We start from the raw sequence: 14,250 nt of genomic DNA, 5'->3' as shown, positions 1-14,250 counted from the left end.
AACAAGTAGGCAGAAGGTGTGGAATTCACCCAACCATTAACTGGAGAGGCCTCCCTGATGGATGATGTTCTGATTCTATCTTCCAACCTTGCTACCTGTACATGAGAGGGAGACTATTCACACCAGCTTGCTACCTTTCTCTCTTGGTTCAGCTGCTCAGCTTTTTGGGCTATGCAGTTTCCTGTCTCAGATATCTCATACTTCACGTGCCTAAGAACTCAGTCAGGGCAGGATTCACTTGATGTTTCCCCAGTTACACCAAAGACTGCTATATAAGTAGTAGTCAAACTGTCCAACCCATCAGTTCCATGGCTTTACGTTACTAATACGCAGCATCCTTTTAATTTTATTAAAATATCAATAACAACAATAACAATAATAATAATAATAAAGAATTTTCTTTATACCTGGCTCCAAGACACACCAGCATCTGAAACTTGCCATCCTTCCCAATGTTTCTTGGGGTGTTGTTGATAGCAGTGATAAAGCGACAGAAATTCCTGGCCCTTGTCTGCCAGTTCTCTTCTGGGACCATCTCATTCTGCTCAAGGGTCTCATAGTATGTTTGTGCTTTTTCTTAAAAGAATGGTGGGAGATAATGAAGTTTCAACAGTGCATATAGGAGAGAAAGTTGAAAGGCCTAGATTCAAAGCTCATCCATGAGTATCCTGAATGATTACATGTAGGCATTGTTTTTTTCTGTTTGATTCAGTCCTGTGTTCCCTCACTTTCCTCCCTCTAAACAGTGCTGAAGAGGTTCATGTAGCTACTGAATTTTGAGTGCTACAGTAAAACGATCACATACGGAGAACAGTGATGCCAAGGTACCTACTCAAAACACAGAAACACTACTCAAAATAATTCCTTTTCTAAAAGGTGTTTGTGAACTCAGTTCATTTGTACAGTTCTATGTCAAAGAATCTAGACCACTATGTAAAAAATGTATGCTTACAACCCCTTTATTACAATGTCCAGTAAGTATCCACAGCACTAGATCCATCTGTTGGTGCTTTATAAGGCAACTCCTTAGAAGTGTGATTTATTGCTTTCACTATGCTCAATTAAGAACAAGGTTACCATATGTCAATTCATCACCTTATTTATATAACTCTTACTCAGTAAGAAAGTTTGTTTTACACTATTCTGCTAGAAGGAAAAAGCCCAGTTACTGCATTTAGTACAGTGTCAGCTTTGGCAGAAGACAGAGGCTTTTTCTCTCAACAGTATGAGGAGGTAAGAGCTCTCATGGGAATTCAGCTGCTGAGATGCCTCCAAGAACTGTGCTGTTCACACCAGCTGAGACACAGCAGCGATGATAAGGAACACAGATGGATGTATTTCAAAGATACAAACAGGCTCTGGTGTGCCTTCCTCCCACTTACCTAAAAAATCCCAAATAAAGACGTTTTTGAAGAGTCTTGGTGATTTAAATCCATGCTGAAACACCTGCTCGAGAGCTGAAACAAGTCCACTTTCTCCACACAGCAGCAGCGTCAGACTGCCCCTCTGCCAAGCACACACAGAAAGCAAACACACTCAGTACCTCGGTTTGGAAGTCTGGGACACAAGTGTCTCATGCATCTAGTAAGTTTTAAAATAAACAGATGCCTAAACATACAGTCTGTTGTCAAACAGTGACCCTAGACAGGATGGCCCAGTTCTCACAGGTCCCGAGCACTCAAAAATGTATTGATCTCTCTAAGAATGAGGCTGAAGAAAGCAGTGTCAGGGCCTAGTCATCATCATCCAATGAAGCCTTAAGAAGGCCAAGATAATGAGCAGGCTTTACCTATAATAATGACCACTGTAGAGGACATTAAGAAAGTATTTTCTTCCTTAACTAATAAAGATCACAGATCCACTGTAGCAGGTGCCCCTGATTGTTTGCTTACCAACAAAAACAGCATTCAATGCTCTGAAAAAAATTAAATTCTTTAGAACACAATGGTAAATTCTACTTTTCAAAACCAGTGCATGACCACTTGAGATTATTGTGTCAATGTGATCATCAATCAGAATTACACTGAACTTAGAAGACGGGTGCAGTAGGAATGGGAGGACTTATATGTAAAAAATTAGTGACTTTCACGAGCCACCCATACAGAGCCAGCACTGCTCATTCTGGCTCACGAGGGCTGGATTGATTGTGATGGTCTGACAGAGACATTCTACTTAGGTTTGTTTCAGGAAATCACTGCTGTGTCAGCCAATTGCATGTGTGATGTAGAAGTGTACCAGAGTCTTTAAGAGCACTTCTACATCACTTGCCTGGGGGGTGTGGGTGTTTGCAGGGTGGGGTCTTTTTTGTTTCTTTTCTTTTCTTTTTTTTTTTTAAAGTGGCCTGTGGGTTTTCACATTTTAAATAGTCAAGACAACGCAAACCAGACATTAAAAACCTACTCAGAACTCAATGCACATGTAAAATGTCAGTTAATTCAGAACAAACTAAACAGGCCGTATTCTTGACAGTGGTATGGGTAGAACCCATGGCAGAATTTGCCTAATAACACAATTTCCAATACCAGAATGTAAACACTTAATTTAACAGAATGCTCCAGTTTGCAGCAAAACAGAGGTGTTTGAGGCTATTTCAGCAGTGTAGTCTCAGTATCCCATTTTTTACCTCCACTTAAGGAATTTTCAAACATATGGCTGTTCATTCAGTTTACTTATTTCTGTTATATATTCTCCTATGCTTCCTAATAAGAGTTTTACAACAAGGGTGCCATTACACGGACAACAACTCCTCACCTCCTTCTCTGGCTTGTGGAAATGCTTGACAATCCCATTAACAGCTTCACCAATAGCTTCTTGTATCTGACCAGTATTTAACTCTGCAAAACACAAAAATATATCCTGTCACTTTTTTATAGCTTCAGAAATTGTATGTGTGTGTGAGGGATAAGGCCTACCATAAAACAGAGAAGAGGAGCATGAAACAGTATAACTTAGGCTGTTAGTGAAACATTGCAGGACTGTGCATAATGGAAACCAAACTCTATTTTTATTTACTGTTGAAGGGGTAGAAATGGAGATGGTTTGGGTTTATATTGAAGCTAACACTGTGGTGTTTCAACACAACAGGTGGAAAGGGTTTTTACGTATTATGTGAATTTTCAGACCAGGACCTAAAGCTAAGAAAAGGAGTTGCGATTTGATTAGAACCAGCAAACCTGGGCAACCTGGAAATACTTCCTGTGATAGTTTTGCTGTAAACCCAAGTATGCTTGGGAGCAAAGTAACCACCTAATTTAACAAGAATAAGACCACTCCAGAAGAGTGATCTCAATAGAAACAAACAAGCAAACAAAAGTCCATGAAGAGAAAATACTAGCAAGCTTTTCCATCCACGAAGGATAGACAGAGAGAGGGCAGCAAATTTCTACCTTCCTCCATAGCATTCATTCCACAGATGAAAGACAAGAATACAGAAAACACCAGAGGGGCAGCCAAGCACTAGACCAGGAGTACAGGGACATCTTCCTTCCATCCTTACAGACATTCAAAACTTGAGTAGACAGAACAGGTTGTTCAGGATTGTAATTTAGAAGTTAGCTGGATTTTGAGCAGGGGGCCGGGCTAAGTGAGTTTCACAGGTCCTCTCCAAGCTACAGTTCTAAAAGATAAGAAAACCTACAGCTCTGTATGCAAAGCAGCTGCCCCCAGCTGATGATGCAGACCAGTCCAAGACAGGACAAGCCCAGCACTCACTTGGCTTATTGTTGGGTGATATAGTGACAAATCTTCTGATCATGCTTGGTGACTGCTGCAGGGGAGGGGTTCGGCACTGCCGCTCATCAGCCTCCGTGTGCGAAGTCAGCAACTCTCCCACCAGGATCCTCTCTAAGCTGCCGTCATCCATTCCCTTTCCAAGCCACCTCCCACAGGGAAACCTAAGAAAATCAAGGAGATACATGGATCAAGCCAGATTCAATTTCATGCCAAAGACTTTGAACTGCAGTGGCCTAAAACCCAAATCTGCTAGTACAGTTCCTAGAAATACTTCTAGCAACAAAGCCTTGGGTTTGGCTTCTGCCAGCACAAGCAGCAAAAGTAAAACAGTTTTTCAGTTCCAAGTTTGTGCTAAATGTTGCACTAGATGATCTGCAAGGCAAATAGGGGCAGATCTTGCTTGTGTCCCACATGTAGCACATGATTTGAGGGCTGCAGAGGAAAAAGAGGTAGGAGGGGAAGACCCACTATACTCCATAGATGGGTGATGAAATCCACCTATGCTTTCACTGAATACACTACATAGCAGGCCAGCTACAAAAAAACCCCACAACCCAAACATATACTTTAATGCCAAAAACCACCAATACTTCTATTGAATTGGGATATTAAATGAAGCACTAGAAAGCACACGTGCTCACTTACTCATTATCTCTTTCTCTGAACCAGTGTTGATGTCAGTTTAATCAGCTTAATCGGAAAACTGAACAGCATCCAAAAATAGAATCTTTCCTCTTCATTTAATTACAAATGATCTGGCATGGAGAACTGAGTGGACTCACCCGCCAATTTGTCATCAACATGAGCCTGACAGTTTCTCTGAACAAAGTACAGGGTACCAGACTATGCTGTACCAACACAAATAAATATAATTCTCATTGTAAATCTTGTTCTTTTACTTTCACTATGCAAACTCAGGTTTCTAACACTCATAAGCCCTTGTGTTCCAGCTTGTGTCAAAAGGTGCCTCTATAACACTTAAAACACTTGGTCTTAATATAAAATGCCACCTATATTTGGTAAGCAGCAAGCTCTGATGTGCTATTTCTTCCCTGGGTTCAAGGCAGATTATTTTTAAGATGTGCAATAGTCAACTCATCTTCTCCACCAACAGTCTGAGGCTAGTCATGAGCATCTGCAAACTGAAAACCCTGTTTAATTTCCTAAGAACCATGACTTGTTTAATGTCAGAAGCCAAATGATCTTTCTATGCCTTCAGGTAGCAGCAACTGTAGACACAGAGTCCCAGGAGATCAGACCTTTCTGCTCAAACAAGCCCTACTGTGCCAGCTCCCTGCAGAAATTCTACTTACCCAACATGAAATGTCAGGATGATACTTACTTGTAAGTATGCCCTGTTATTTCATTTCTGACCATAACATATTCCACAAGCCACTTGGCATACAGCCCTGAATTATCATGTCCTATTTGCACTGTGGTCAGTTTTCCCAGGTTCTGGCACTGCAAATTAAACAAAGAGTTTGTCAGAGTAAACTGAAAGAAAGCAGCATGTTGGAGGAGTAAACTATCAGAGAATGTGCTCTAGACAGAAGTGTGGTTTCCAATTTCTCACTGCTTTGATTGGTTCTGGACTTTTTACTGGTAGGTTGCTTTACTTTTGTTTGTTTGCTTTGTTTTGTTAAATACTACTTTGATCAGCAGAGAGAACATCAGCTGAACTAGATTTTTCAACTAAATTTTACCCAAACTGCACAACACACACTCAAAAATCAGAGCAGAATCACTTCTTTTGTTTCCAACAGAAGAGGATATGACACCTCCTACCATCACAGCACAAAATTGTAATATAAAGACAGTCTAGTCCATCCTTGGTTATTAAATATAGATTAAATTTGCTGTGTACAGGCACAGGAAGTATCTGTGACTAACCACACAGACTAGAGATACGAAATGTATGGCAAGGTGGTGCAGCAAGGGGAGAATTTTAAAACTGAACAGAACATCCAAATAATTATCTGTGTAACAAGTAATACAAACCTCGAAAGTCATTTCTAATATGTTCCTGGGAATCTGCAGAACTCCTGTCTCACCCAGTTCTCCCGAGATACAGATCCAAGGATTGGCTGTGAACATTGAGCCACCAAGTTTTTTGCTAGGAACAATCAATATATGGTATGGTATCACTGTAAACAAAAGAAGAAATAACAAAAATGAAGAAGGATAGTTATCTAACCTCTTTAGTGAGTAGAAGGGCAAAATGTAAGTCATAAAACAATACTGCAGTACCAAGAAATGTAAAAAAAACCAACAGAGCTGCTATTTAATCATGCTAACACTTGCACACTAAGCAATGATTGACAATGGGGAAATGTACACATATATACCAGTCATTAAGAAGCAGAGCTGACAGCAAAACAGTGTCAAGAGAAAAAAGAAACATGGATGGAATCATGCCTTCCTACAGGTATAATCATTTTTCATTTACCAGCCTCAAAACGTGCCATGAAGATGGTTACTTGTCCTCAGCTTAGAGATGAGGAAGTAAAGACACACTATTCCTGTATCCAGGACTGCACTGTAGCTCAGCATGCTGCTCAATGCTCAACTCCTACCTGCCTGTTTCTCTGTGTGTATGCAGGCCCAGTGCACAACTATCCCAAATCACACTCAGTTACTGAAGCCTCTCTTTGCAGGCTTGATTGCAGCAGCAGTCACTACTGTGGCTGAGCAAGTTCAGTAAAAAGACACTGCAATGCCGCAAGTTTCTCTGTACCATGTCGCTCTTAGCTATGCTAACTTTAAGACTTTTTGATTTTTAAAAAGAACAAACAACTTTTTGCCCTTCTAAATAGCACCACACACATGCTCAAATGCTTTCTGGTACTCTGCTTTACCTGTGACTAATTCAATACAGTATCACCTGAGCTGCAGCCCCTTCTCTGACTCAGGAGGCACGTGCTCTTCCATTGCCCAGTATCTCCTGCACAGCCCTCTGTTAACCAGCCTTTTACAACAAAATCCAATTCTCTGAATGGTCACTGTGTTTCTTGGCTATCTGCCCTCCTTTTATAGTGCATAAACGGATTACAGTCAGGGCTTTTCAGCTGAGGCGTTTAATACATTTCTCCCTCAATGCCTCCTCAGCTGTCAGTGCCCTCAAGAAATCATTTGGTGGTTGGATTTTCTTAAAAGCTCAATGCTGGCAGCATTTAAGAATGAATTAAAATGTTTCCCTTTTTATTTTCTGTGCTGATAGTCTTAAAGTAAGTGACAATTTAATTGCATCCAGCAGAGCAGATTTTAGCATCATCCAGAACCTGCCCACAAGACCAAGAGCTATTTTGCTTAGATGTGTGTTTGTTCTGTCTTTCACATGCACAAAAATGGATCACAACACACCACCCAGGGCAGCTCCTACCATGGAGCCACAGGGGCCCTTTCACACACCCATCCCCAGTTTCGTAAGCCTTGCTCAAGTCTTTCCTTATTTTGCCTTGCTAGTTGTGTCCTGTGGCAGTAGTCACAGCACACAAATCATTTCACAACTCTGTAATACATTTAAGCATCAACAACAGTTCAAAAGCTTCTCTAGGGTATCTTTTTAAAAAACAGAAGAAAAAAGAAAAGGAGGACTTCAATGTTTTGAGGAGGTCTGATGCAGCTCCTTCACTGGGAATTTCATTGTTATCCCAAACTCAGAGACGGGCATGCAGCAAAGCAGGCTGAACGTGAAACAAGGAAAGTTTGAGGTTTTTTTAATTCCTAGCACGTGTTAATACTCTTACCTTGAAAATGAACAATCCATATAGTGTTCTTGTTCAGTATCATGCAAACAAGCCCACCAAAAATTTTCTTTTGAGAACTCTCCCCCAACTAAATGGATTTTACCAAGTCAGAAACAAAAGCCTTTGGTGACACAGAAAGAGAGATGCTCCTGCCCACCAGAGTGGATCACAGAAATAGCAGTACAGCATGCAGATGGATCCCAGGAAAGAAAGCAGAACAATTACATTAAGGTACATTGCTGAGAGCTGTTCAGAATTTCCACCAAATCCAGAAATCAGAGTTCCAGGGAAAGCAAATACTTACAGATTGTTGTGAAAACATTGGTAAAGCAAAAGTAATCAACAGCATTGAATGACAGGAGATGATATAAGAATTGTTCTTTCTCATCATCACAGCGGAGGAATGCGTAACGCTTGTAGAGTTTTCTGACAAAGCAAAACACATAATCTGTCATAGTAACAAGATGCTTTCAGTGAAATGCTTTATATTGTGCATATTTATTAGGCACACTATGAATAATGGACAAGCAATTACAAATGATACTGGTAGAGTCAAGAGTGTTTAATGTGCCAAGATATGTTGAACCTCTGCAAGCCTGGAGTCTCCCAAGTGCATCAGTCCAATACTTCACATATCTTCCACTTCTTGAAAGCAAAGTTTGGTCTGAGGGTCTTCTCCCACCCAAAAACACCCCAAGATGGAAAAAGGAATTTTGTACTTCCTTGAAAAAAAATCTGCCTTCTTTTGGCAATGTAAAATGACACAACTGAAGAGAGTCCTCCTAAGTTACTTCCGAGCAGAGGGTGCCATGGGAAACTTCTTCAGCACATGACATAAGACGGGAGACAGTTTTTAAAGTGACTTCAGGACAAATGCTAGGACCATCTGCTTCTATTTGGTTATAGGGGGCCTACAACAACCCACACATTAAGCCAGGGAACAGCTTAAGTGTTGACAGTACACAGCCCCTGACATAACCAAAATGATAAGTGTGCAAAGGTGGCCCAAAGTCCTGCCGTTCCCTTTCACTGGGTTGTAAACTCTGCTAAGACTGCAATGCCACACAGAACTGCAACTTGTAAGTGGAAATATCAAAAGATGTAGCTCAATGGCCTTCCCTCATCAGTGTAGACACCAATGCCTATGCAGAAGAACGCACTGTAAACAGAAACAATCTTATATACTTCTTGAAAATACTCAAACATATTAGAGAATTTAACACTGCAAGACTTGCAAACGACAAACTTCCAAGTTGCAAATTTTGGCTGGAAAATACTCTTGAAGTTACTCACTTGTACACAGCAATCACCACTATTTTTGCTAATTATGCAACCAATAAATAATATCAGTGTTGGTGAATAATCATAAAAGAAGAGCATGCCAAGATGTATCAAAATCCAACTGATGCTAGAGGAATACCCAAACCATCACAAACGCAGGAATTAGGTATTAGAAATGCTGGCAGCCATGGATAGGTGGCTCCTGCCAGGAGGGCCTCCTGACAACTCCCCTCAATTTCAGCATCAATTTACAAAAAAGTCAGCAAATTACTTGCAAGATAGAAACTTGCAAAGCAAATCAGTGATGATCAACATACAGATATGTTCTCAGCTACATAACAAACCTACCACTGTAGACTGACAGCAAATGTTCAATGGAAATAAAGATACTGAACCTTAAATCAACAAAATCCGCCTCTAGTCACTGGAGTATCAAACCCACAAAAGGTCTCACAGGTGCCCATGTCCACGTTTAATTTGAACAATCTGAACCACGTGTTTGATGAGGAGCCTGTCAGGGTATGCGCTGTCCTGTCTTTTCAAAGGTAAGGTTTCTCAGTTTCCTTGTGCACATGAAGGTCTCCTTCCAGTGAAGTTGTGTCATTTCCTCCTCTTCCCTAACTCTAGTCCCTTTGCAGACTAGCAAGAAACCAAACACACTACAGTTCCCTTATAATTTTAAGCAAATGTCAAGTTTAGAGAATGGGCTAATTAAAATATCTAACAGTGGCTTCAGAAAAGACCACCACACAACCTTGTTAACTATAAAATGGCAGAAGTTGCACAATTACTTTTAGTACCTCACTGAACTTGGCACTGCTTCCTCTAAAACCAAGTGGAACACACTTTAAAACCATGCTGCCTAGAACAGCTCTCTTTAAGTAGGATATATCTAAATATGCACAAAGTACACAGGATTACAAAGAACTGATGTAATTTCTGTGCAAGTTGCTCCTTTGCTTGTTACTTTCATTTTAAACCTGTTGTTGCTGTCTCACTCTGTTCTAGAGAATCAGAATCTACCTCATAGATGAACAGTACACTGGCCAATATTCAGAAAGTTGAGTTTTTTCTTCTCTTTTTGTGGGGAAGGGCATGGAGTGTGGTGGTGTATGGGAAGTTCTCTCACAGCACTTGCTCTGCATGGGACAGGCACTGCTAAATATAACATTATCTGAACTGCTGACTTCACTGGAGAGGCTTAACCTTAATTTAGAGATACAGGTAGATTTATAAGCTGTCCTCGCTCTGTCCTTCAGCTTTTCTTTGTCCACTGAAGGAAGGCCACAACTTCATCCAGAAGTCCAACATAAAACAATACAAGGCAAATCTCAAATAATTAGCAGCTGGGGTTCAGGGGGATTGGGGGAGGGAAGAAATTCTTTGGAAGGTGGTGAGTGGAAGGAGAGGAAAGGAAGAGCAGGCAGCATAGGTTACGCTGTTTCCAGAGAGAAGTCTTCAATTAAAGCTAATGGCAGTTACTATGGCTTTAATTTCCACACATTAAACAGTATATCCAACCTTAACAGTAAAACATTTTTTTTCTGCATAGGTTATACTAAATTAACATCAAATTGTTACTCCTAAAACAATTAGTATTACATGTGGCCTGTACTCTGATCTGTGCACCTATTAACAAAATAATTATTTATGTTTACAAAGGTAATATAATGCTTTGGACATGACCAAGTATATAGGTCCTTGTGCTGAGCATTTCTCCTTCTGCCCTTCAACATAATTACTTATACAAAGCCCTGGCACAGAGTACTTTCAACAGAGTTTAAGCTTGAAGTAGAGTCTTCAGCTTTCACTCACATCCTCCTGTCTGGCATATGTCATGTACTTGTCTCATTTTCTTCTCACAGTACTCTTTAAATAGTGTTTTGGGACTCAATGGTTGGGTCTTTTCAGAATTTTTTTTATGACTTCATATACAAGAAATCAAAAGACATATTTTGAAATGTTTGGGAGAAATAATAAAAACAAAAAAATGGGTCATAATAGCAGATATTTTACTATTCTGAAAGCAATTCACCTTATGTTCTTAAGCAGGCTATAAACGCAAAAATTTATGTGAAAAACCCCAGCATTGAATCCTAATTCCCAAACAGCTCATCCACTGATAAGGAGACACAGTTGGAAGGCTGGTTTGTTCTATGCCTTCTGCACACTGCTAGGCAGATGGGAGAATAGGCACATCTGGGTTTTTGAAGTCAAACAACTAAACAGATTTAATTTTTTTTAAAAGCTTTGCCCAAGATAAACCATCTTACTTTGTGAGTTCGTGATCGGAAAGCAGCTGTTTCAGATGCCTAGAGAGCAACTTCTTTTCCATAGAGAGACGAACCCAGGCTCTGGCCTTGCCAACATCTGTTTTGATCTCACTAATGTTCTGGATATGCCTGGGAAAAGAAAGAAAAAAAAGACACTGCCAGGTATTGTCAAAATATGACAGTTCTTTTGAACCAAGCTAGGCTGAAGAAGTTTTGCAAAGAACACAAAATATCAGGTAAATTATTGGAAAAAGAAACATAATCACCTTAATATTCAGCACAATCAAAAATCCTTGCATATCTAGCTCAAAAAGAAAAAGAGCCTGAAACAGAAATATCTGCAATGCAGTGCCCTATTTACAAAATTCTAAACCAGGCCCATTGTCTCACATGATTTAAGAATCATTCTGGACCTTATCACTGCAATATTTATGGCTGAGTGCTTTGGAAAATTAAATACTGTCTTTGCATGCTCAGTAGTAGCTTTTCTTGCATACAAGACACAAATGGTATATTTTAATAGGGCAAGCAAATCCTCAATTCACTCCTCCTCCCCACTGGAAAAAATAAATGTTGGTAAGGAAAAAGGAGGAAAGAAAAATCCCTTCAAGGTTAATTTAGAAGTTCTGCATATTGGTTTTTTGATGTACTGAAAAGAAGGCATTGGGCAGCACTTATAGTTTTATTCACATTACAGTACTCAATGTTAGATAAACCCCTTCTTTAGACCAAACAAGTTCTCTAAACTGCTTTCTTCACTGAGAAGCAAGAATGGACTCAGAACTACGAACTTGGCAATGACTGGGAAAACACATACACTGCACCTGTGGAAATAAACCAACACAGAACACTTTCAAAATATGAAAACTGTGTCATGGTATTTCCATAAGCTGGTAGCTGTGACAATATAAAATCTCCTTAATGTAAATCATGTTTCTGTAAAGGTCAATGAAAAAGCTGTACAATCTACTTTAAAATAGTTCAGCAGGTTCCTTTCCCACATCTCCCTCCCAGCTGCATGAAACACAGGTTTTTCTGTGTGGTGCACAGTAAACACAGAAACAAGTATGCAAATCTCATGGGGTTCCTGTGTTGGTTTTATTAGTTTAAACTCACCTCATATCCTGGATGAGAGAGATTCTAAGAGGTGACATGGCTGGACTGGTATCAGACTTTCGCCTTTCTGAATCAAGAAGTATTCCTAGATTCAGAACAACAGAATTTGTTAGTAGAAATCCATTTAAAATCAGTATAAAAAAGAAGGTGAATTAACACCAATTTGCACTCTCGTATTATTGGTGACTCTGTGAAGACACAGTGGCACATTTCCACTCCAAATGACATGAAAATCTAATATGCTACACAGAGGGTTATGCAGATCAGCACACACTGAGCATCAACACATTAATGAGCTTAGATTCAGCTGAAATTGGTATGACATCAAATATAATAATCAAGTGTTATTTTCTAAAGGCTACCCTACTTTCTTCCCGTGTAGTATAACTGGCACTGCTGACACCAGAGAACAGTGTTTAACATGTTTTACTCAGTACACCACACATCACGTGCTTACTGATCTATTAATTTGCACACTCCTGTAACACCACTACTTTTCAAATAGCACATTTTGGGGTTTTCAGGCAATATTATTACTCTTACCTTTCAAATTCCACTCCAGAATCAAGATGCATATTAAATACAGCCCCTGCCCTCAATTTCAAGCTAGAAAGCATAAAACTTACTGTAACTTCACTCTCATATGCAAAACCACTCTGAATCCAGTGACATTTAGGAGACCTTAATACTTTCCAAATCTTTGGGTTTGACTGCTTACAGGATCTTGTGCATGTTAATAATGATCAGCTCTTTGCCTACAGCAACTTCAAATAAAAAATAAAAGGCACCCACTGCCTCCCCCAAACCCATTGTTCTCTCCAAATTTATATTCTATGCCCCCATCTGACAAAAGAAGTAATGTTTAAAAATTACATTAATAACCCTAGAAACAGATTATACTGCAACACTTGATGTAACAAAAACTAAAGTATGTTTCTTCAGGTTGTTTGTTTCTTTAAATGTCTTTTGCTTATAAACAAGCCTACTGTTCAGTTATTTTTCAAGCAAGGATGTAAAACTTAGGGATGAACAGCACAGTTTTATGTGCTTATACTCATTTTCCACCCCCATCCATGACATCATTTGCTTTGCCAGTCATGCAGTGACTGTGTGTCACATGTAGGGTGGTACATTGGAACAAACCATTTTAAAGCCTATCTGTGAAGCATCAGCTATTTCTGGTCTCTGACTACCATGGTAGTCAGGTACCAGACCCAAAACAAGTGGGCTCAATACAAACCAGTTTATTTTCACAGAATATTTTGAGCCAATACATCAGGCCCATATGAATCCTGTAGGGGACAGAATACTTGATTCAGTTATATTGACTGAAGGGTATTTCCAAGGAAACAAACTCTGCATGGTGCAAATCTGCAGGCAGCTCTTGCAGCTTTTTATCATCTTCTTCCAGCAGATGCCAATCTTACCTGAGGTACTGAAGCTGCCTGATGTGGTTCTTCTCTGCCTGTTTTCTAGGTAATGTAACAGATGAGACCACAGAGCCGACTTTCCCTAAAATTAAAAAAATATATTAGTTAAAGAAATCACTATCAGCTGAATTTAAAAAAAAAAAGTTTAAGTCATCACTGAAAGTATCAGCCATGACAAAAACTTGCTTTAAATATGTTTCTTCCTACAAACTCACTGGTAAAAATAAAAAATGAGACACAAGTTGGAGGCGCTTGGGAGCTGTAAAGAGGTCGCAAAAGAAAAGCAAGAGTCAAACTACTGGGATCTAATGATTCTAGTGACAGGAAAAAGCCAATTGAACTTCTTTCCTCATAGTTCATTAACATGACAAGAAAACATTCAAAGGCTTGTAAAACACTAAGTGCAAGTAGATTTTTAAATCTGAGGCTGTAACCTGCACTATTTTGTCTTTCCCTCCCTGCCTCTCCAGCACTGAAATGACAAGAGACATGGAGCCAGCCTGAGCAAAACATCTTATACCCAGGCCAAGTCATGTGCACCTGCTCCCTTCAGGGTAATTCAGGGATACAGATACATGCTGTCAATTTTTAGAACCTCAAAAGATCCCCTTTCATCAGGCAAAGGACCTGGATAATCACAAACATAGTAAGACATCCCAAAACACAAGCAGG

At 39.7% G+C, this 14,250-nt stretch overlaps 1 protein-coding gene across 5 annotated transcripts in view; it reads right to left on the bottom strand.

Moving 5' to 3' along the window:
* DENND5A (DENN domain containing 5A) overlaps positions 1-14,250 on the bottom strand; it is a 68,910-nt gene that overhangs the window by 4,384 nt on the left and 50,276 nt on the right. For 4 of the 5 annotated variants that reach the window (XM_027700484.1, XM_027700493.1, XM_027700503.1 and 1 more), the window contains 10 exons: positions 13,576-13,660; positions 12,149-12,233; positions 11,033-11,161; positions 7,783-7,904; positions 5,731-5,876; positions 5,075-5,193; positions 3,712-3,893; positions 2,752-2,834; positions 1,383-1,506; positions 408-576 (listed from right to left, as the gene is read on the bottom strand). In XM_027700484.1, coding sequence (XP_027556285.1) covers positions 408-576; positions 1,383-1,506; positions 2,752-2,834; positions 3,712-3,893; positions 5,075-5,193; positions 5,731-5,876; positions 7,783-7,904; positions 11,033-11,161; positions 12,149-12,233; positions 13,576-13,660 — 1,244 coding nt within the window. Of the gene's footprint in view, positions 1-407; positions 577-1,382; positions 1,507-2,751; positions 2,835-3,711; positions 3,894-5,074; positions 5,194-5,730; positions 5,877-7,782; positions 7,905-11,032; positions 11,162-12,148; positions 12,234-13,575; positions 13,661-14,250 lie in introns of those variants that run through there. The other variant, XM_027700522.1, reaches the window with a different exon arrangement.

The sequence above is a fragment of the Neopelma chrysocephalum genome, unplaced genomic scaffold (assembly GCF_003984885.1).
Source record: "Neopelma chrysocephalum unplaced genomic scaffold, ASM398488v2 Primary Assembly neopelma1_24, whole genome shotgun sequence".
NCBI lineage: Eukaryota > Metazoa > Chordata > Aves > Passeriformes > Pipridae > Neopelma > Neopelma chrysocephalum.
This window is presented reverse-complemented; position numbering and strand designations above follow the sequence as displayed.